General features: G+C 44.8%; 1 protein-coding gene across 3 annotated transcripts in view; it reads left to right on the forward strand.

Annotated features, from left to right (window-relative positions):
- The window catches only part of LOC147717654 (E3 ubiquitin-protein ligase TRIM39-like), a 286,591-nt gene that overhangs the window by 151,954 nt on the left and 110,296 nt on the right, over positions 1-24,341 (forward strand). For all 3 annotated transcript variants that reach the window (XM_086924445.1, XM_086924444.1, XM_086924446.1), the window contains one exon: positions 1,341-1,450. In XM_086924445.1, the coding sequence (XP_086780571.1) occupies positions 1,341-1,450 (110 nt within the window). The remainder of the gene's footprint in view (positions 1-1,340; positions 1,451-24,341) is intronic.

Here is a 24,341-nt window from a genome sequence, read left to right on the forward strand (position 1 = left end):
TTATTACTACATCAACCAATCTGCCAAGTGTTGAGTGACAGCCGGGTTACCTCCAGAGTCTACTACAGAAAGTTCACCGTCTGAGCCAACATTTTGGAGGATAATTAACACTAGTTTGCCTCAAAATATGGTAGATAAATCTAAACATGAAAGTATCTGTAAACAAGACAGAGAAGCAAAAGATGAACAAGTAAATTTACCTGAATCCTCATCATAGACTTTGATATTTGGCAGAAAGATTGGGTACTGGTGAAACGGCCACAAGTGGGTACAATAGAGGTTCTGTTCAGATATAGCCCTTTGAAGATCACTCAATTTAAAGGCATATGGGGATGTCGTTTAAGCCATCAGGTATCCCATTGTAAAGGTTTGAAAGGAATGAAAGATCATCAAGAACTTGATGAAGATGAAGGATGCGTAAATGAACCTAATCAATCTGAGGAGGTTACCGGTAACCATAATGATGTATTTTTCTTTAACACTTTCTTTATATTTTTCTTTTTTCTCCATTTATGTTCATTTCTTGGTATCGGTTTTTATTTTAATTTGCAAATTGTATTGTAATAAGTTGCATTTTTATTTCATTGGAACAGTATGGTTTAATGAGTTGAAGCATGTGGTGTTCAGAAGGTCGCAAGTCTGAATCCCAACAAGGCAGATTCAGGCTTTCATCCTTCTGACATTGGTATATTGAGTATCATTAATTTGGGTGCTAATTTTTTACAGAATTTAGAAACAGTGGGAGTGCGATATAATGCGCTATTCAAAAACAAGTTCTTATCAGTCACTTTTCTAAAATTGACTTTTTATTTATTTTTTCACATTAAAGACTGGTGTATTATTGCCTTGTATGACAGTAAATAATCCTATTTAAACCATTAACATATTCTGTACTATGCAGTACAACTAACAGTTGGTTTTTCCTCACTGCACATGTTCCTTCGACCGTTCTAATCTTTAAGCTGCTTTTCATTTATTCATTCTACAGTCCAGATTCCCAGCTGTATACTTTCCTTTGGGAAGTCTCTCCAGTAATGTATCCGAGTAGGTGCACCTTTGTCCGGTTCTTTACTCTCTGAGGTCTTATATTCCTTACTTATCTCACAATAGCGGTCCCAATGCTTCCATAATTGTCTGATTTATCATGTATCTAATGGTAAAAGGCTCCCTTTCAAAACTCACTGTTCCATTCCTCATTTTTCTCATGGTGAATGCTGTCTGCACACTTCCTACCAATTTACTATGTTTAACGTCCTCTCATCAGATGCAGTACAGGATTACTCGAGTAGCATTACTACTAGATGAGCATTTAATAGTATCCACACTTCTCTCTTTTCAAGGAATGACCATGCGAACGCTCAGCATGCGACTTACAGTGCCATTAAGGAGACCGAAGAGGAGTCAGACAAGGCAAAGGGAGTGGATCTGCAGAAAATATTTGAATCACTGGGTGAGGAACCAGATACTCTAAAGGATGTCCCGTATGCAGTATATATCTTCACTTATGAGATCCCCAATGTATTCAGTCGGCAGATGTTTTGTTTCTAAGAAACTTAAATACCAACATATGAAAGAGCTTCAGTGGATCTAAGCTGATGATGAAATGAATGCAGTAATAAAATACAGCTCTGTAAGAAATGGGGTTATTATATGAGAGGGGTCGAAAAGTAGATTGGTAGATTGATATAAAGCAGTTAGGCTTAACTTGGAGGCAATATGTAAAGTAGTTATGCAGCTCTCAAACAGTAAAACAAAAGTGGAAACACAACTCAAGAAAATTGCAAACCAATTTAGACAAGTAGAGTAAATATCAATAAATAAAATTATACTAAAACAACAAACATCCAATCCGTAGAGCCAGAGGTATGGGTTTTTAAAGTTTAAGGTGCAATTGCTGCCAAAAAGCACTAAGCGCCAACTGCAGTGATCTGGTTGCGCTGAACTGGGACAAAGTCACAAGTTCAGGCTGACCGCGAAGGAGCATGGGCCGGGTACAGGACCCAGTTCGGCCTGCTAAGAGTTGTATCTTTTTGTCCATGGTGTGGCTCTGCGAGGTTCTGTGTCGTTCTCTGCTGCGCTGCATCTATCCTATTGAGGCTGCTGATGCAGGGCTGCATGGGGCTGCAATGCAAGGTCCTGCAATGCGGAGTCCTGTGTTGGTCTCCTGTGTCAGTTCAAGTGAAGCTGTCAACCAGGTGCTGTGATATGAGGTCCTATGACGTTCTGCGCAGCGCTGAGTTGGCTCTGGTGAGACCTTTTGTCACGTAGAGATGAGTAAACTCTGACTCTCGTCAAGGGCCCTGGATCTTAAGGACAGCACTTTGGGGAGTCAGGGCTCACTCCCACAGAGTTTAGCGGAGAGGACCAGGTCACGTCCAGTTGGGTTTGGTCAGCTGGAAAGCACTGCAGTCCTCTGAAAGCTTGTTGTGTCCCTATAGCTCAAACAGGTGGCAAGCCAACGGACTCTTTGAGTCACTTCTGGAGAGTCAGGGTTCAAGGGAGGAAATGTCCATCTTTTTTTTCAGACAGCAGTGCAGTCAGTCCTTTTTCTGAATGTATACAGGTCCAGGTGTGTTTTGATGCAAAGTTCTGAAGGTGCCACTTTTATCCTTGGTGCCAGCCATTGTGTGGAAGACCTACCCCCAAGCTGGCTCTGGGCAGTTCTTCCCCTTCCCCCGGTCCTAGATTCACACTCTATAGGGGGATGAAGGCCAAAGCAGGCCTGGTGTCATATTGTTTGTGTCCTTCAGGCAGGTTCCTTTGACGTGTTGTCAAGGCAGGGTATAACCCTGCAGCAGCCAACCTATAAGGAAGACCCACTCCCCTCACACATAGGCCTCTTTTGTCTAAATGTATGGAAGCAATACACAACCCACAACATGAGAGCCATTGACCTACCTTTGACCCAGGAAACTGCCAGAAAGGGACAGTTGGTTTGGGCAACTTTATAAAAGTGGCATTTTTTACATTTTAACTTAATACCCGTCCTTACCTTTGAAGAGGATTTAAAGTTACAATTCATTAGAGGGAACATAATTTTTGTTATCTGTTCCCAAACTGAAGCTAATACTTAAGTGTATTATGGCAACCAAATGTTCGTTTATGAGAGAGACAGCCTTAGAGTACTGAAACACAACTTTAGGAGTTTTTCACCGCCAGGAAATGTAGAACTTAACCTCATATGTCCTACTTCTTAAACTCCATGCACCTGCCCTAGGGGTGGTAAGCCTAACTTTTGGATGATTTATAAGTACTAAAAGGGAAGCTTTGGGCCTGGGATAAGGGCTATTTATTGACATTTAAAACTGCTCTGCAGGCTGCACTGGCAGTCCTGAGCCATGTTTTACAGTGCTACATTAGTGGTTGGCACAATGCGTGTAGCAGCCCACAAGTAGCATTTAATTTGCAGGCACTGGATCATACAGAACCATATACTAGGGACATTTAAGTAACTTAAATATACCACTTGGGTGCAGTACAAGCATCTTAACAGTGGTTAGTAGGGAATAAGTGTACAGGGTCCTAAAAGCCAATAAAAAATAATTCAGCAAAGGATGGTAAAGGAAGGCAACAATCTGGGGTAATCCTGTAGAGAGGGCCAGGTCCAACAAACTCTGGAAAATGCTCATATATGTGTTCATCCAGTGTTGGGGTATGCAGATTGTCCACCTCATAAGGCTAAGTGTCTGAGTGGATCTGTTGCTTGACCAGTGACATGTTGAAATCTATTTAGTTGACATGAATCTGCTAAAAGTTCAGGTTAGTCATAGTAGAGACCCAGCGTTCTGACATTAACAAGGTGTACACAACTACAGTTTTACTAAATAATAAGAGCATTGTAATGGATCTCTCAGATATTTTTATGGCCTTATTTAGCGGAGGGCAGCATTGAAATATTTGTGGTAAATTGGCTTATGTCCCATCGGGGGACCGGTTACGAAAACATTTTTATGCTACAAATGGGGTTGGAAGCTTTGGAAGCACCGAACTCTGTATAGAAGGGGCGTAGTTGAAAATGAACCAGTAAACAGTTCAAGGCTGAAGACCTGGTTATCAGGGGAGGAGTCATATTCGCTACACAAGCCCGCCAGAAGGTGTTTTAAAAGGGGACCTACAATTGTTAATGCGCAAGTAGATTATCAATGGCAGGCGGACATAATCAGCCTTCAAGATTTAGCGAAACTTAATAACGGAGCTCGTTATATACTAACCATCATAGACATGTTGTCCAAGTATGCTTTTACATAACCTCTAAGCGATAAAAGTGGTGCTTGCGCCACAGCTGCTTTTAAAGCCATCTTCAAGAAGGGGGGAATCCCTCAAAAAATTACAAACACATGCGGGGAAAGAATTCTTAAACAAGGCGTTTTAGAAATTATTAAAGCAGCACGCGGTTCAGCATTTTGTAACACACACGGAAGTAAAAGCAGCAGTTGTAGAATGGTTTAACAGAACTTTAAAGTCTAGGATGTGGAGATATTTTATGGCCTACAACACCTACAGATACGTTGATGCTCTACAGACTTTAATTAGATGTTTGTAACATTTGGTCATTCGTTAAGGGTCTGGAGAACGGTGAAGATACCTCTTTTTAAAAAAAGGTGATTATGTAAGGATTTCAAAGTTGAAAGTGATCTTTGCGAAGAGGTAACAATAGACTTTTAGTGACAAGATCTCTATAGTGGAAGGTGTGGAGCTTAAAGAGGTGTTGTATATTTACAGGTTAAAGGGCTACGATGGGGAAGCAGTGTCTGGAGACTTTTACAAGGAACGATCCACACAGGGTGTATAGGGTTGAAAAGGTTCTGAAAAGGAAAGGTAGCAGAGCTAACAGCCAGGCATATGTCAAATGGTGGGGCTGGCTGGGGAAATTTACCAGTTGGATGTTGACCAGCTCCCTGAAGGGTATGTGAGTTTTTGGCCTGGCTAAAGCTGTTGATAAGCTGGAGACATCTCCCTTTTTGCATCACCCTGCCGTCCAGCACCTCCAAGGACATGTTCCCCGACAACCAGATTTCTAATTACACCGTGAAATTGACTAAATCTGTGGACCTTACAGAAATCCAATACCTGAGAACCTGGAATACCTTTGCACCGATCAAAGCCAAATTTAACATAAAGCGTGAACATGACCTGTTGAGCATACATGCAGGCTTTCCATACGGCTACTAGCCAACCGTTACAAGTGTTGCTGGCGCCATCAACCAATCCATTTCCAACATTGAAACATATACGAATTTTCACCTGATGCTAGATACCGTCAGAAGGAAGGTCTTTCTTAAAGCCCCAAATCGTAATGCCGTGTTTAACTGCTCTGGTAAATTAAGGTGAGTTTTAGGCACTGTGCAACATACGAGAAGCAGGTCTAACCGGATCACACATGCCCTGATATTAATGGGGGGTTCTACACACTCTGTGTATAAAAATATTGTAGAGGCACAGAGGATCGGCGATAGTTATTCACCGTTGTTAAGATGGGTCCATGTGCAGGGGGAAAATAACATGATGGTCAATATACAATTTAACAAGACTGACTACGTAGCAGTTTCTAAAAAACATTTTGACACTATTTCAATGATGATCTTTGACGACCAGTCCGAGCTGGTGGCCTTTAAATATGGGAATGTTATTGTTAAGCTTCATTTAAGACCGAGACGCGACAGGGACTATTAAGAAGACATCATGGTGGTAGTGAAAACATATGGGACCCGTCTATTTATAGGGATTATTACAGAAACCAGGCCGGATATGATGGCCCACTGTTCTTTCAAGGGTCCCCCGTAATGTACTGGGCCAGCCTGGGTGGTTTCTCCTGTAGTCGTTTTAGAAGAGCTATGCCATTCTTGAGAAGAGGTTATGAAATTGCAAAGCCCCATGTTAACGCAGCGCCTATGAACATAGCCCATGATGTGATTTGGTCTGTTATGTCGGCTGTCGTAGAGCGCCTGAACAAGCAGCCGCAAGAAGGTGCGGGCTGGTATACAGACCACACACAAGTGTTAAAAGGAAGCAATACTCTTCGAGATGTAGGGGGGCGCCAGTCCCCTATAAAAAAAGTTGTTCAAAAGGCATTCACAGTGAAAGAACCGTAAGATGGAAGAGAGCTTCCAAGAAGAAGAGAACTGCCTCTAAAGTAAATATTTTTTTAAAGCATCGCAGACTAGAGCATGGCCTTTGTACATTGTGCTTTAAGCGAATACACCAAATCAGAATTAGACTTGTTTACACTAAAACCCACGCAGACCAGCATCAAAAACAGCTTTTTCATGGAGGTATTACCTTAAGCTGCTTTGAAGTCGCTGGCTCCTATAGATTTTATGTCAGGGTCCACGGATATGTATTTGGATTTCAACAACACTATGCTGCATCTTGTGTGTAAAATAGTAAATGTGGATGGTCCTAACATAGCAGCAGAAGCTAAAGTGGCAACAATCACTTACCCCCTAGCAACCATGTTTAATCAAGTGGACATTACCCTGGGCAAACGGCCCATCACACAGAGCGATAACATGTACACCTACAGGGCCTACCTGGAGAATATTCTAAATTACAGCAGCAACGCCCTTAACATGCACCTTTCAGCAGGTCTCTTCTACAAGGATACGTATGCACAGTTTGAAGATAAGGAGCTGGATTGTGAAGAATCAGGGCTCTGTAAAAAGAGCCAGTTTGACCTCTTGGAGCGAACAGTTGTGATAAAGAACTTTCACCGTAAGGATGAAATGGTTCTCAAACAGACCTATGTCACCAAAGCAGATCCTGCGGTCTGGAGCTATATCAAGCACCTCATGGGCTTAAACCGCTCTAGACATGATGACGGCATCTAGGTTCTGTGATCCATCAGCAACTCCACGATGCTGGCCGCCAGACAGGTGCTGGCCGCTCCACTGCTCCACTGTTAAAATTGAGCAGTGTTTTACCAATGATTTTACTGTACAGTACACTCTATATAGGCCGGGAAACACCACCATCACAACCCCATACAATGAGGGCTACGACTCTGAAAGTGCCACAGGCATCTATTTCAGCCTTACGCTGTAGAAGCCTCGAGGTTTTCTAGAAATTCCACTTTGTCTGGTGAACAAAGGGCTTTCAAGACCCTTCCCCTGGAAGCGTAGTTGGAAGAAATCATTAGGACCCACATTGTGTAACAACCCTTCTATAAGCATTTGCACGGCCTGATGGCTAAAACCCATTGATCAGAGGACTTTGGGTTGGAGGTTAACAAACCTAAATTCCTCATAATGTTCTGTAGCGTTAAATCTCTCTCATGCTCTCTAATGCTCTCTAAAAACACTGGCTCTGAATCCTCAGCTTGAATTGGGCTTGTTGTGGAGCTCGCAGCTGCATCATTTTGGGGGTTCGGGTTTAGCACAGTGTTTTTAAGCCACCATGTAGCGCATATTCTGGCTTTCTTTAGTATACTTATCAAAAGCCTGCACTGCTTCATGATTTTATCACTCTTTTGCTTTTGACTGGACCATTCTTTTTTAGGTAACCGCCCCCAGCCTATTTAAACAATCTGGTTTATATTTGTGAGCACCGTACTTGCACCGGCATCTGCTAAAGACCCTGCATATGACCCTTCTGGGTGTTCCGAGTTTTGGAGTATTGTCCTCCCCTTGAATGCTTCAAACAGCCTACTCTCGGGATATTCTTTCTTGAACTTATGAATTGTCATCTATTGGGTAATGATTTACATGTTTCTGTCGTGGGAGTGATAATTCAAGACTTTGTTTGAGGGGTTTTATTTACTTTTTGCTCTTGGGGCAACGTACGAAGTGCAGGGATTTAGTCAATATAGTGTAGAGTGACCCTATTGCTATATTTTGAATTATGTGTAGTTTTATTAATACTTGTGGAATGGGGGCTCTTTAGGGGATGTCTTCGGCCTAGTCACGTCGGTATAACACCTATGTCTGTCGCAGCGGATTGACATGCTTGTAGGAGCATACTTTTACACAGTTCAACCCTTTGAAGTATTTTCAGCTGTGAGTCAGTCATGACCCTGTCACTGCTTCCTGCCTTCCCCAGTTTCATGGTCGTAGAATTCTCCTGACGTTTTAGTTTTCGGACCCCCAGCTGTTAATGTGAGTCCCTAGTACTGCTTTCACGCCTAGAGAGTCATATTGTTGGCATTAGGGATGAACACAGGGATGGGGTGTATATCACCCTGAAGCACCCCCTGGTTTGCTCTCTTACAACCCTCCTCAGCCCCATTCTGCTTTGTGGGACATGGCAGGATCAAAGAAAGATGGTCCCAACGTGAACACCCATGGGACACATGAGGACGGATCTTTACTCGATATGACATCCAAACTTTCGATTTTGACATCCTTTCCAACCTGTATTGCTATAGGGGTGTGTTGAGGCAGGTGATGGGTGGTTTACACTGTCCGCAGGGCTGGTTGGGCCATACGCTCCTGGAGGCAATATATGTGAAATGGATACGCGGAGTTTAAATGCTGGTCGAAATAATCGGGTGCGTTAGCGGTGTAGGAATCTTCGGGATTGAAGTCAGGTGTGTGTCTAACAGATGCCCCCCCCCCTATTGTCCACATTAGAAGGGCCAGTGTGCACGGCTTCTGTGGGTCTATAGATACTGTCGACCAACCCTGCCCAGGCCTTGAGAAGCCCTATGCACTCAGAGTAAGGGACTTCTAAGGGTTGATCATTTACAATCAGGGAGTCTCTAAGCCTGTTAGGACTGTTTATAGCTGGTTGTGGGATTGACAAAGGCCATCACGTTCTTTGAACCTATAGAGTCCTTCTGGGTATTGGAAGGTGGCCCCGGTGTAACGGTCTTGTTTACGGTGTCATCTAGTGTAATTTACGGTGCATACCACGTGTTGCTTCTTAAGGTTTTTTTCTTGAGAGATGATTTACTTTTGGGGTCTGGAGTGGTTTCAGAGCTTCTACATTAGACGCCGTAGCTGTTGGACATTTAGAAATCTGGGGTGTAATGGGTACATCATGCGGTTTAACAACCTATTTTAAGGAGAGGTCTAAATGAACGGTTTGGGGTTCTGGGACCACTTATTTCTTCTTGAGGTTTTTATTTGAGAGGTAATTCACTTTTGAGGTCTGGAGCTGCTTCAGATCCGCAGCATCGCTTTTACACAAACTCTGCCGTGGCCTGTCTAGGGCTGTAAGTAGGCAGCCTCCAGGGTCTCCAAAACCTTGCAGAATTAGCATTCCTGTAGGAGTGTTCAACATGATGGATGGTGGCTTGACTTGAAAAGACCTGGTAGTGTTGGACCTCTGGGGTCTGTGTACATAGTCAAAGCATAGATTGTCCTGGCATACACATCTACTAACACATTTTGCAGTAGGCTCGATGTTCTACACGATCTTCGTGATGCCGCTTAAAGGGGCTGATCGTCCTCTTAGCCTTACACTGACCTTCTCCAGAGCGCTTTCGAGGGGCTTCTAGGATTTTAACGTAAAAGTATGTATCAGAAAAAATAAGAAGCCTGTACAACTGATTACACTAACCACAGACAGCCCCCTGGCATCATAACCTCTACACACAGTTTTATAAGCCCTTACTATATGTTGGAGGGCCTTTCTGTTTTAGAGAATAAAACCTTCAAGTTCTTTTTGACACCGGTTTTAAAAACACACACCTATTAGAGGTCTTTTCACAGCTCCTTTCTTCGTCACCGGTCCCTGTTTAGATGCTGAAGCCTTCTTTTTTAGCAGCCCTTCTTTTACTCGCGGCGATGCCTCTTGCTGAAAACGGGAAAACAAATCACATTTACAATATAAAAACAAGCACTTAGCAGTCCTTCTGAGTAGTCCTCCTTCAGTTCGCCTATGGGGTGTTGGACTATCCCAGCGTCAGGCTTACACATCGCTTAGAGCGGGGCCTTTTTTTAAATTTATTTCTAAGAACAGTATTGTGTTCTACGCTGATCTGCACTTCTTGACCCTCCAGGAGCTGTTGTCATAACCTGTAAAACCACACATACATGAGAAAACAAATAGAAAAGCTGAGGTTCTGAGACACCCTGGTAACCAGAACGGCTCCGAACTATAGAACTCTAAATACCTACACCTTGCTGAAATGCGACCAATTCTTCATCGCTGATAGTTCTTTCTGGGAGGTCCAGTGGGGTAGATCAAGCAGTGTTGTTTTCAAAATTAACTCTAATAAACAAAGCATTACAGCTTGTTACATTCACCTTAGAAAATGCTAATACATATCGCCTAGAACCATGTCTACAAGGACATACACAGTTTGTAAATAGTTTTGGCCCCGGTTATACATAAGAGACATTTCATGTTGGAACAACCTGACATCCCTACGGGTAAATAACATCGTTAAAGTCTGTGAAGCACAGACTCAGAGACGACATCTGAACACCTTCGTTGTGGGGTACTCTTTAATAATAAGCATTGATTTCTAACAATATAGCACCTTTATACAATATTAATCTATGATCTAATCTACACCATGCAGGGGGCATGTGATTCTTTGAGTAGAGTTAATAATTCGGTGTTGTATGTCAGAGATTTTAACTTATTAACTGCAAGTGACAAAATGATATCTCTCTGAAAAACAGGAATCTTGGCCTCAATTACATTATATACACAGTGTGGGCTGCCGGGCATACAATCTATGCAAAAGACATATAGGCACCATTGATGGTAGAAGGTAGGTCGCCTCGTGTGCTTTTAGAAAAGAAAAATAAATAAACATACAAAGACGGATCCACTGGAAGACACAATCCTGCGTGTGTGTGTTGGGTAGAGGAGCTCTAAAACACGAGAAGTGCTCTCCCTTTCACCATTGGGGCTGCACTCTGGACCCAGATTATAATTTTACAGCCAAGGGCTCTGTTAACGATGCCCATGTCTATAAAAGGAAAATACCACTGCCTTATGTGGGGAATCCCTGCATAGAGTTCCTGTAGTCTCCGCGTTAGATCTGTCGACATTGGAGCTGGGGAACCAGGTTCAATCTTTTGGGGACGGCTCAGCATCCAGTGATTTTGGGCTCATCCCTTAACCTCCCCGAGCCTACCAAAAAATGTATGTGTACTGGGAGCTTTCCCACAATGTTGCGAAGGCAGGGCATCTCCCCTGTGACTTTGGGGGTGTCCCCAGTGATGACATCACAAGGAGGACGGTCCTGCCTTCGCAATGACTGTGCTAGCCTACCCTGCAGCCATTGCTCCACCAGCATGACCTCTGTAGGGCCCAGCGATCCAGTCTGCATTGGTCCCAGAGCCACGCACTATGTACAGGGTCCCTGGGGCGAGAACCAGCAGCTCTGGTTCCAGCACAGCCTGCACCGTATGCACGGACGGCCCCCAGAACCCCGGTATGGGTATGAGGGCTCTGGGGACAACCATAGCAGTTTCACACTGCGGGCCCAACAGCACACATTACCACCGCCATAGCAGGACACTACCCAGAGCCCTAGTACTGTGGAAGTGGGCTCTGGGTTGGCTGCATCAGCTGAGGGCCGATGGTCCCACATCGGACCATGACCCCAGAGCACCAGGAACGGAATGCAGCCGAGCTCTGGGTTATTAATGAAATCCATCAGCCTTCAAGCCCCACACCGGAACATGGCGCATGCGCCACAGAGACCCCAGCCTCGTGGTAGTGAGCTCTGGGGGTGTACACACCAGCTTCACGCTGTAGACTCTGGGGGTATTATCGCGATGTCATGGCTGCTGAGGCCGGCCTTCGCTGAGGACAATGAAGACCGACCGCACCCATTTTACCCACCATCTTGACCCCAAGGTGGTCCAACAGCTTGCCTGCAGCGGCCCTTAGCCCCAAAGCACTGCACTGGGTATGCGAGCTCTAGGGGCTTATTTATATCAATAGGGAGCACGAGCCCCACACCTGACCCTGATACAACCGCCAAAGAGCTTTGGACCACTGTGCCCCAACCAAGGCCCAGCCCACACAACAGGCCCCAGAGGAACAGCTTTGGCGCATTGGCGTTCGTGGCTCAAGCACTATGACAGGGTCAAAAACCCTAGAGAAAAACCCTTCGCCAGAACCAGGGACAAGGGTGCTCTGGGTTAGTTAGAATGGGACTGCCAGGATCCACGAACCACCCCCGAGAATCATACCACAAATGACCCTCAGCTGCTGGACCCTACAAAGGACACATATGGGTGAGTAGAGGCACTTGTTGTTTTTATTTTGTAATTTATTTAGCATTTTTCCACTCTCTGGCCCATTAGAAAACCACATACCGCAAGGTGAAAGGTTTGTAGGAACTGTAAAAACCTTACGTTACAGGGTTGTGACACCGCTAAACACCCCTCTTATTATTTACCCTAAATACATCCCTTCCTGCATTAATCAGCCAACGTGTAAAATGTACTTTAGAAATCTTAAGACCGCAGCCATACACGGCCCTAAAACAGGCACCAATATTGACTAAATGAAAACCTTCAATGCATTATACCTGCTTTAAAAAAATCTTCGGTTGCCGCCTCGTACATCCTCAAAAGCATCCCCATTATCCTATTCCATGCAAAACCCACAGTGCTTTAAGTACCTTTAAAACACTAAGGGCCAGATGTAGGTAAATGTGAAATACCGATTTCTTAACCTCATCGCTGCTAGACATATTCCCCTCCGGTGCTAGAGTATAATGATAATGGGTGTGGTCATGACGGAACGGTTCCGTCATCAGCACAGCTCCACTGTGCCTCATGACGGAACCGTTCCGTCATGAGCATCGAAGGGGTTAATAGCGAATTTTACCGATTCGCTATTAAGAAATCGGTATTTCCTATGTAGGTAAAGATTCGGTAAAAAATACTGAATCCTTAATATTCCTTATTACCAAATCGGTAATTGAGATTCGGTAATATGGAATACCTACCCATTCATTTCTATGGGCTTGGAGGCCCATAGGAATGAATGTGAAGACATTCAGTATTAGCGATAATCGTTAATATCGGGAGGTATTTCAAGGGTGCTAGGGTGTCCAAAGGACACCCTGTTGCACCCCTGAAATGTGCCTGTGTGCACATGCGGCGCACATACATGCCCTATGGGCATGGATGTGTGCCACGTGGCACTCTAAAAAAAGCAAAAAAGTGCTTTTTGAAAAGAAATCGGTAATTACCACCAACTTGAAGTTGGTGGTAATTACTGATTTCTTAAGGCTCAAAAGCACTCTTTAATGTGCTTCCTACATTGCATTTAAGGAATTGGTATTAACGATTCCTTGAATGCAAGAACAATAAGGAATCGGTAGTAACGAATCGGTATTTACCGATTCCTTACCTACATTAGGAATGGCTAAATACCGGTCAGTAACGCTGAAATTTACCAAATTTCGGCGTTACCGACCGGTATTTAGCCACCTACATCTGGCCCTAACTTACAACCATGTCTTATTCTCCAAAGCCATCCTCATTACTACCCTTAAATCCAGACCCAGTGTGTTAAACATGCCTTTAAAAGCCTTAGGGTTGCACCCCTGTAGGGCCCTTAAAACGTTATCATTAGGCACATTAAATGCAGTCCCACATTGTGTTAAATAGCTTTTAAAACTATAAGACTATAGTCATGTGGCACCCCAAAACCGTCACCCTTTAATTCACATTGAATGCCGAACCACTGTGCTTTAAAACATAAGCCTGAAAAACAAGCATTGGCATAGCCAATCGGTCTCGCCTTTGGGACCTTATAAGTGTTTAGTTATCCAGCACAATATCCTTTGTTCAACAACAACAACTGTTGCATGGCTAAACACTTATAAGGTCCCAAAGGCGATACCTATTGGCCATGCCAATGCTTGTTTATTATATGAGGCTGGCTAGGCAGCCCACGCTGTTTCTACCTGACCTAAAAGCTAAATTTTTTTATTGTACATTGACACGTGTTCAGTGCTGTTTACAACTGCAGTACAGTAGTCATATTCCACCAATAATTGCCCTCAGTACCACCAATAATCACCTTCAGTGGTCACAAGTGTACAGGCATGCACACCCATGTGACTGAGCTGTGTGTGTAGGGGTAGGGGACAATGCTTAATTTGAGCCAGTGGTTTCTGGTGCTCAGAACCCTGCGCTTTTTTATGAGCACCAGTTAAGGACAAATTAATTTACAGGGAGATTAGGTGATTTGCCTAGAATGACAGGATGTTGAGACGAGGCCCCTAAGCTCTGAAGTCTGCTGCTCTGCCCATAACGCCACATCCTCTCCCTGCGTTCATGTTTAGAAGTTGGTTCTGTTTTAGGTGGCGCTAACAGGATAAATGAATTAGTGCAAGCTGCTCCCTGACTAGAAACCCCGGCATTTAATTTTTTACAAATGTGGTGTGGTGTGTAGCGGTGGTGATGGCCACAGTCACAGAAACGCTGCCCCTGATGAGGATCTGCCTTTCAAAGGAATAGAGTAGACAAACCCACAAAGAGTTGATGCTCCGGTAGCCTCCAGGCTGAGAGTAGACGCGTTCCCGGCTGCTGCTTCACAGCTGGGCAGACAATAGGCCATTGTCACTCGGGCTCTTTAGGGAACGGGCAGCTGTACGCCCAACATAAGTGCACTCAAGATATGGCAGCGTGTCTCAGAGGGTTAAATCCTCAGCAATGCTAGCACTGACACAACAAACCCTTTTGAATTCTGTGCCAATGCAATAAAAAAGTAAAAAATATGCACTGCAGCTATGATAAAAATGTACAGGATGGAACTATGGAAAATACTTGTCCTCTCACTTGCAGACCAGGTTAACACCAAAACCTCAGTGCATTTTTTATTTTACAAATTAAGCTCTGCACCTTATCTACTGATTGCTGCCTCCTCCTAACACCCTTTAACTTTTTATCCCTGACAGACCATTCGCCGCTGGTAGTCATTCCATATTAGAAACTACCCTAACGTCACTGGCCATATTAGAATCATCCCTAGCCTCAGAGGCCTGTCATTGTGGGAAATGCTAACCTTCACCATAAGAATGAGATCAGTAATGAGAAGAAAATGTTCCCGATATGTAGAGTTGCCAGCTATTTTTCCCTACTGCACTGGTGAGCGAGGCAGGTCTGAGGCTCTTGCTACACGACGGAGCATGCAGTGGAGAGAAGCAGTGCTGAGACTATGGTGCCGCAGTGTGCAGGGTGGGGGGGCAGATGTTGTGGATTTTTGTTGCAGGAGAGGGCACGCGTGGAATGACTGGCCGGAACGAAGGGGCCCGCAAACAAGGCTAGCCTATCACTGCTTCTTTTTCAGTGTCAGGGGAGACAAAATGGACTAAGCATACTGTAATTTTCCTAAAACATCATTTAACTGACGAGAATGCCGTCACCAAGCTTTTAATTTCGTGTTAGGTGTCCGTGCGCTTAAAAGATCAGTGTGTGTGGTATTTCCACAAAATATGCACCACGCGATGATTCAAGCGCTGAAAGACAAGCGCAGCCCCACGACCTGAGTTATACGTGCACAAAAGCCATGAGTGTGTTGAGCAGAATCATGCCGTTCTTAAGTTGTGCCATTCTATGCTTGAAAGACTGCGTGAGCTAGTGACTCTCCACTTTCCAGATATTCCTTAGCAATAGTGTGCAACATATCCGAGTGTGACATTTGATATTTGAAGTTAAATGCGCAGTGAGAAAATGTGTAGCCGCGAGAGCTTGGGGACCCTTACCGGATTGCTGCTGACAATCGCGCTGCTGCGCCGTCAGTGTTAGTTAAGTTAGTCAAAAAATGAAAGGTTGAATAGACGCTGCGTGTTCTGCTGTGTTAAAGAGGCAGGATGACGTTAATAGGAATTGTTTAGGTAAACATGCGAACATAATACATGCTGATCATTCATAGTAATGCACACAGCAAGTTTGATGAGAGGAGGCAGCAGGGGGAGGGGAGAGAGGAAGGGGCCGGCGCCGCTTTCCCTTGCGGGAGCGAGCAGGAACCATCTGTTAATTACAAACAGATAGTGTGAAAGCTCGCTCCAGCAAGGAAATCGCCAAACGTGCATGTATTGCCATTCAAAGCAATGCAATTCATGCACGTTTTTGACTGCAAAACGGAATTGATTTCAAGAGGTCTTTTTCCTATGCAACGTATGCGTTCTGCATAGGCGAGACCTAAAAAAAGTAGCACTTTTCACATTAAATGCTTTCCCCAATGCTCTAAAACACCTTTAAAGCCTTGTAAATATACAACAGCTCCAACCCTTAGTTATTTACCTGCAACACAAGCTGGTTTACAGCAGCACATTGGGCCTTGTTATTCTGTGCCATTCTGTATCTCCTCAGGGGCCTGTGGTCAGTTCTGTGCAACGTAATCCACAATACATAGTTCCAAAAGGGGTGGCTTTTGTATGTGTTTTGAGCTTGAGTCATGTGGTTGTTTTTTTAATACTTTGTATGGTATGCTAATTATGCACAGCCTCTCCTTGTGGAGGGTGGGCTCTTAATAGAAGATAGTGCTTTGGTTTGGGGGTTTAACTTCACAACCATTGAAGGGCTTACCTCTGTGTGCAACTTTTCATTTCTTAGCCTAGGGCGCTTTCTGTTGTGGACAACTTATCCTTTGCCATCTACTAGTCAGGATTGTCACCTCTTTGGGGGGGGGGTGGTGTGGCGGTGTGAAGTTTGACTCAGCATCTGCGTTTAATTACATTTCATGACTTTAAGACGCTTCCTTGTGTGAGATGATTATACTTAACCCTTTGCTGATCATGATTGACATCACCTCTGGGGAAGTTAGCAGCAGTATCTGTATTTAATGTACTTTCATGGTCTAGGGCACTTCCTGTTGTGGGCAATTTATCCTTTGCCTTCTGCTAGTCAGGATTGTCACCTCTTTTTTTGGGGGGTGAGGGGAGTTTGACTCTGCATCTGTGCTTAATTACATTTCATGACTTTAAGATGCTTCTATGGATGAGATGTTTATACTCAACCATCTGCTAATAATGATTGACTTCACCTCTAGGGTAGTTTGCATCAGAATCATCTGTTATTAATTACATTTAATAATTACCTCTCTACCTCTAAAGAATAGACTTTTCTTCTTTTCTTTTTTAAATTTCACATTTAACCACCCCCTTTGGGATGGTCATCCAAGAGGCTGGGGGCTGTGGTTGCCTGATCATTTCTCAACTCCTCGTGCTGTGACACATCAGTCACAGCTCATTTTGTCCTGGCGTGAACATACCCTGGCATGCCCCTCTTAGATTCAGACAGTTTTGCGCACACTTCTATGTCTTCAATTTTACACAACCCTAATCACATGATGCTATGAACCTAACACAAGCCTCTATATGTGCACATAGCCACCTATGTCAGTTCCGGGGAGGGTTCTCACACTCCTCTACTTCATTTCTACGTAATTTACGGGCACGGTACCCGTCACTTTTAGTTGATGAGTAAAGGTATCCCTATTTACTATTTACATCTACCTAGAAAACAACTCCATTATTCTTCTTGAACTGCTCTGTCGGGGAAACTGGTTTTCTCCGGAGGTATGGCCCTCCCCTTTTGTAATGCTATATTCCTGTTGGTCTTCTCCTCCTATGCTCTTTGACCAGATGATAGTTCCTGTTCATATGAGTGTGATGGTTTTGGAGCTGCTGAACGCATCCTTAGCTCTGGTTATGGCACAGTGGACTCAGCCAGGTCCACGGGCTCCCCTGCATCTCTTCTAGGTTTTTGTGCCTAATGTGCACTGAGGGGTGCCAAGGCTGACCCTCCAAAGGCTCTCATCCTTTCGAATCAGGAGCTGAGCGATTAGCATAGGAGACCGGGCATGCCCATATTCAGTCCTGGTGTATATGACTGGCTTCTCCTATGCATCAATTATGGAGGATGCATGGGCAGGCTGCTGGAAGTTGGAAGACTGTGCATAAGAGATGAACTGTTAATCATTTAGAAAGCTGTCCCTACTCCGCATTTCACTGCCTGTGTGCAGTGACATATTTTGGGACTGTCTGAACAGCCTCAGAGGCCCATCTGGGTTCAACTTCTCATTTGCACTACTGTTCTAGTGAATCTGCAGTTGCTTGTGGTGTGGGTGAGAAGGATATTGCATCTGATGCTAAGGACACTGTCCTCACCGGCGCCTTCTAATTCGCGTGTGAGTTCCTGTTGTAGATCAATTCTGCTTGGGCTGGTTGAGTTTCAGCTTATTCCTTGTACTTTTTTCCCCGGGCATCGTGTGCTGTGCCGCCTTCTTGAGGGTAACCTTGTATTAACAGTTAGTATTCTTAGGTCCCATTTAAAGTCCCGGTTTTTACCCAGGGTTTCTATTCGATGTTAAATCCTACAACCAGGCAGATGATTCCACTTCTAAGTTTAGTGCTGCTATTTCCTTGCGTTCCCAGTACTACTTGTTTTGTTCTTCCGCATATTCTGTCTGGCTGTAGCAGGGGATGCACAGTGTCATTTCCAATTGGTTCTGTGTCAAGCTGCTTGTCTGTTCTGGGCTTGCTTCAGATATCTACTATCTGGTCTCTCTAAAGATATTATTAGGACTTCTGGTCTTTCCTCTGTGGGAAACCTGAAAATGCTAATTGATGGCTGCTGCCTGTCACTGTAACGTTAGGCAGAGTAGTACAGAGTCTTGCTCCTGGACCTGTAGTTTAATTCAAATGCAGCTTTATGTGTGTTTTTTTTTATAAAGAGTTTTATATAGTACAAACTTGACCCGAAGCCATCGGAGCGCTTTACACGAGCACCAGTTGCGTTACATGAGGACACATTAATTTTTATTAGGCACGGGAAGATTAAGTGATTTGCCCAGAATCACATGCCGTTGCGCGTCCTTGCCGAGATTTGAATCCAGTTCCCTAGATTGGAGGTCGACTGCCCCAGCTGTTGGGCCACATCCTCTCACCTGTTATTTTGTTTCCTATTATTATTGGTTGATTGTTTCTCAATTTGGGATAGGTTTTCTAAAAAGTTTTAACTCCCCTATATATCATGCACCTCTCCTTGTGGAAGAGTGGTGTATTGGGACGGCAAGAATTTGAAACAACAATATGAGATTGGCAGACAGGGATGCTGGTGCTTGATAGAAAAGCTGAATTTGCTGGTTTGTCATCATTACCTCCCGTCCCTCCCTCGCCTTCCTTCTTAACACGTGAGGCCTTCTGCCTCCCCCGACACACCCCCAGCCTATAAAAAACACCCCCCACCACCTCATGTTCTTTTTTGTCTCCGTTAGTGAGATTTACCTTCTGGTTTCCTCTCCGTGGCGGTCCCGGGGAGTCTTCAAGATGCGGTCTTGGCCTCTGCGGAACAGCGGGCGGCAGTCCTCCAGCGATGCAGTTGCTTCCTGGGTCTCATGATCATCGTTCTCGACGGGGAGCAGCGCAGGTGTCAGTGTTGCCAGGTTTTTAAACCCGTCCCAAGCCCAAAGCCACTCAAATATAAGCCCAAAATAAGCCCAATCAGACCAGTTTCAGCCCAAATTAGCAAGTCTCACGTTATGCACAAATTGCCATCAGAAACAATTTTAAGGACAAATATACATTCTATTCAATATACAGAAAGTGGAGAGTTAACTGGGCACCTGCCCTAATGCTACTCATTTTTAAGACCAGTCCTCACTGTGACTTTGTTATGTGAACCTTAGACCCATCTTAGGTTCTACTAATTGGATTTTGTCATTTTATTAATTCAAATTCGCTCCATTTTGTAAATCGATTTGGAATTGGAATTGTGTTTCACTTTATTACTGCTGGAGTGCTGCATAATTATTTTACACATTGGCATAAAAGCCATCAGGCTTAACTTGAAAGCAATCTACCAGTGGGATAATCACAAATGTATTTATTGCCTTTTGTGGCTCACCCAGACAAAGATTGTGTTTATTATTTGAGTGGGACTTTCACTGCTCTCAACTAATAACCCAATTTCTTACACTTTACAATATTATTTATGAAGTCTATTTGCCCCTAGAGACAGTAGTGTATGTTTACCAAAACATATAAATATACATACTCTGGATATGTAAAAAGAAACTGATAATCGTATCAAACATATTTTGACACTGTTCCAGAAAAATATGCTTCTCTACCAAAATCTGGGGGCTAACTGACATTGAACAATATCAAATAGCTTAATGTGTTCAGTTTGTCCAACTACTGGTGTGAGTGATTAAGACAGCAGATTCTATTATTACTGTTTTTTTAAGTTGCCATTTTGTTCTTGTAATTACATTACAAAAACTGTATGCCTAAGAGCAAACAGCAAATAGATTGTCCACCATCATATTGCCCCTTGCAAGTGGACAGAAACCGTAAAAACAAGAAAAATTAAAATACCACACCTTGGCATACTGTAAGCCCAGCAGTGCCAGACATAGGCATATATAAACCTGCCACATGTGTATGGAACAATAAATCAACAGTACATCACAAGACTTCCAATATTTGCCAACTAAAAGGTGTGATGCTCATCCCAGGCTCACTCGAATCACGCAACACCCGGCTGAAGAGCCCTAACTAGGCAGAGACTCCTCCTAGGCTGCTTGGGTTCCGGTTCAGGGAGGAACTGGCCAGACAGTTTGGGCTGGACTGTTCCCATGAGGATCAGTGTGAAACATGGATTTGCATATGGTCGGGTCAAAACTGAGGTGGCACAGTGAGAAAAAAAAAAAAAACTGGATTAATTCAAGCATTTCATTCATCACTTTGTGGACCATTTCAAGCATGGATCAACACTAGAACTAACAAACAGTAGGGGACGTTGGAAGAGGAGGATGACTCTTGGAGAAGGGAATCTAGCAATGACAGAGTGCGAGGAAGAGAGATGCTTAAGTAAGGGTCTCTTTGGCAGGGATATGAGGCATCCGACAGGGTATCTATAGTAAGGGATTGTAATTGTAATTGCATTTATATAGTGCTTACTACCCCTGACGAGGCGTTGAAGCGCTTTTTCGGCGAGTAGCACGATACTCAGGGACCCATAGAGGATTAGTGGTGAATTAGTATAGTTAAACAAGCAAGTATATTTTAAGTGGTGGATAGGTTAGTCAGTTATTTGGATTCAGAAGGATAGCAGAAGGATAGATGAGGAAAAAAGGTTTTTATTTATGTAGCGCTTGTTACCCCTGTTGGGGTGTTAAAGCACTCTACTCCGGAAGCCCTTAAAGGATTAGTGGTGAATTAATATGGTGAAATGTGAAAGTAATTTCAGTGCTGGATATTAGTCAGTTATTTGGAGTGAGAAGGATAGCAGAGGTAAAAAGGGGAAGAAAAAGGTTTGCATTCATATAGCCCTTGTTACCCCTGATGGGTTTAACGCACTGGAGCCAGAACCATAACTGAACTTTTGACTGTGTGTTTTTCAGTCATCTTGCATAGATACTCTAATGCTTAAAATAATTAGTAATGTATTTGTCAATTTTTATATAGCGCAAAGCATCAAAAGTTATATATGGAACAATTAAGTATATAGTGAACAATAACATCATCCTAGGATAGGACAACTTCTGAATCTGAAAGTATTAATCAACAGGCAGGTATTTATTGGAGGAGAAGAGAAGAGCCCCAAGTATTAGAATTTGGCAGTGAATGGCTGATATCCTTAGACAAACACAGCTCGAATAGATGGGATTTTTGGTGTTTTTGTAAGGATGCTGGAGTGGGTTTTGCTCTCAGGTCTGGTGTTAGCGAGTTTCAAAACAGTGAGGCAGCACCCGAGAAGTCTGTGTTGGAGTCCTGAGAACCAGTTGGGAAGTCATCATGTGACAACTAGATGTGCAGCAAGGACGTACCGTGCAGAGCACCTCCTGGCGTTGTGATGGTGAGCTCTTACCTGCGCTCTTCCAGACTGAAGCCTCGCTCCCCTGGTACACGCTCCCACTGAACATCCACCGGTTCAGCGTTAGGGTTGTTGATGACCAGCAGCGCGGTGCATGAGGTGCCCAGACGCACAGTCAAAGGACACAAAAGGAGGCAGTGCGAAGTGTCCGAGCACTAGCACGGGACACTGCTGATCTTGCCGAATGTATCCCTCAGCCGAGCACTGCCCTATGTCCAGATGCACAGGTCGGGAAGCCCGGTTTTCCACGGCCAGCTTGTGCCTCCAACCCTGTGCCTCATTGCAGCCATCCAGGGTTGTTGCCCCGACACGCGCCAAAACTCCGAAAGAGAGAGCACGTGTGTCACCCCCAGCCCGCATTTTCAGGAACAGGCAGTGCAGGGCTGTCAATCATTGGTTGCTATTTCGCGCGCTACAAGATTGACAGCCCTGGGGACTCACATTGATACTACCCAGCAAGGTGTATCTTGGCTGCACTTCACAATCAAAACGATTGTGGGTGTGGTCTTGGGTTCTCCTCCAATGATTAGCATTGTGCTGCTCTGATGTCAACGGACCTTCTGCACTACTGTGATAGGCACACGCCACGGCCTCATCGTGGTCGGGCCTGCCCAAGCCAGAAAAAAGCGCGCACACGCTTAATACCAGCCAAAAAAGTAGCCCCCCGCCAGACATGGGTTTTCCCCGCACAATTGGGAAAAATGTCGCCCAATTGTGCGGGAAATGGCCCAATCTGGCAACACTGGCAGGTGTATGGACGCTGTGATGGAGTCCATCTGTCCATGTGTGGATGGGGCTGTATTTCCGGGTCACAGTCGCGGTGCGGCCGGATCGACTAGAACTGGAGCATCTTGGAGAGTTGGTAGGACGGGTTGGTTCCCGTTTTTTAATGTATTTATTTGAGAGAAAGAAATTTACTGGTTGAATGGGAGAATCGTGGCTTGGCCCAATTGGTTTGATGCTGCATTTCCCTTTGGCTATTTCTGGGCCGCTGTGTTTGTGTGAGGTTATTCTGCTACCATGGGTTGCAAGAGGATGTTTAAGCAGAACAATGTGGTGTCATCCTCCTCTTCCTCATCAGATGGGTCTGTAGTACCCTTGAAAAGGCCTTGGGTGCAAGGCCATGATGGGATTGACGTGCCGTTCATTTCCAGGGAGGAGGTTCAGGGCATGAGGCGGTCATCTCCAAAGCCCTGCAGGCTCATCCTGAATTGCCTGTTGGTCCTTCCCAGCCTTGGAAAGTGGATCCCGGAGTCGAGTTGTCCCCTTCGGATGAGGAGGAGTGTTCCACCACCTTTGGAGAAAAATATGTCTCCAGGAATGAGATGTGGGATGTTTTAGCTCATGTACGCGACAACATAGGGTTTCCTTCTTTCCACCAAGGTGAGGACGTAGGTGTTCTTTTTCCACAGTATGTGAAGCTCTCTCTGTATGGCGTGCCTTTTTAGGGCCTGGTTCGAGAGATGGCGATGAGAGAATGGAGAGAGGTGATATGGCCAGTCCCTCGTTTTCTCCAGAAACTATACCTATTGGAGGGGGATGGTCCTGTGCCCCACACTGTGCAGTTGGACTCCATTCTGGAAACTCTGATGGGTAAGACTGCCATTCAGCCGGAGGATTGTACCCCAGCCGATGCCACAGACGAGAAAGTGGCCTTGGGCCATAAGAAAGCCTTTGCTGCTGAGAATTTAGCCTTAGTGGAGAGAGAGATTTTCCCGTGGGCTGGGTTCTGGGGCTGTCTGCTCTGTACATTTGGGGCATTGAGATTGTTTGTGCTGATCTGTTGAGCAGGGACATTCCCTTATCCAAGGATTTCTCACTGCTTCCCATTTTGTTCAGCCAGTTGGTGGTTCGTTAGGGCCTCCCGGTGGTAGACCCGTTTGCGGTCCTGGGGAATGCCAAGGTGGGGCAGTTTTGTTCTCTGGGTCGGGGAGTCAATGACTTGTCCTGTCCTTGGCCTCAGGGCCAACTCTAGACTTAACCTCTGTTCCATCTGGTCTGTGCTTTTCTGCTTCGGGTCTGTAGGGAACGGGTGCAGGTGGTGTTGATTCTGCCCAGGTGGCCTAATTCGATTTGGTTTCCTCTCCTGGGCTTGTTGAATTGCGACCAGGAGTGGGTCCTTCCTATGGTCCTGTCTCCATTGATTTTTCCGGGCACCTTAAGGAAGTTGCACTTGACAGCATGGCGGTTGAGCGCGGGGCTTAGCCGGTTTGGGGGTCCATGAACAGTTGGCTGTGAAGTTGCAGGCTTCTCGTAGGTCGTCTATGCTTCTCTCTTATGCCAGGCATTGGAGAGCTTTTTCAGCCTGGTATACTCATAAGGAGGTTGATCCTACTGAAACTGACCTCTTTTTGGTTATGCAGTTCATGCAGGATGGGGCTCAGTTTGGTCTGTCTGTGGCTTCGCTGCGGGTGCAGCGGGCGGGCATTTAGGCGTTTAGAGGTTCCTGGCGCAATTTGCAGGATGAGGGGCCTGATGCCTCGATTTTTTTTCGGGGTCTTTTACCCGGAACGGGGACGCTTTGTGAAGTTTGGTCCAGCTAAGAAAGGTGAGAAGCCGTCCACGGCTACTTTGAGTCATTGAATTCCGTCTATG

The sequence above is a fragment of the Lissotriton vulgaris genome, chromosome 5 (assembly GCF_964263255.1).
Source record: "Lissotriton vulgaris chromosome 5, aLisVul1.2, whole genome shotgun sequence".
Classification (NCBI taxonomy): Eukaryota; Metazoa; Chordata; class Amphibia; order Caudata; family Salamandridae; genus Lissotriton; species Lissotriton vulgaris.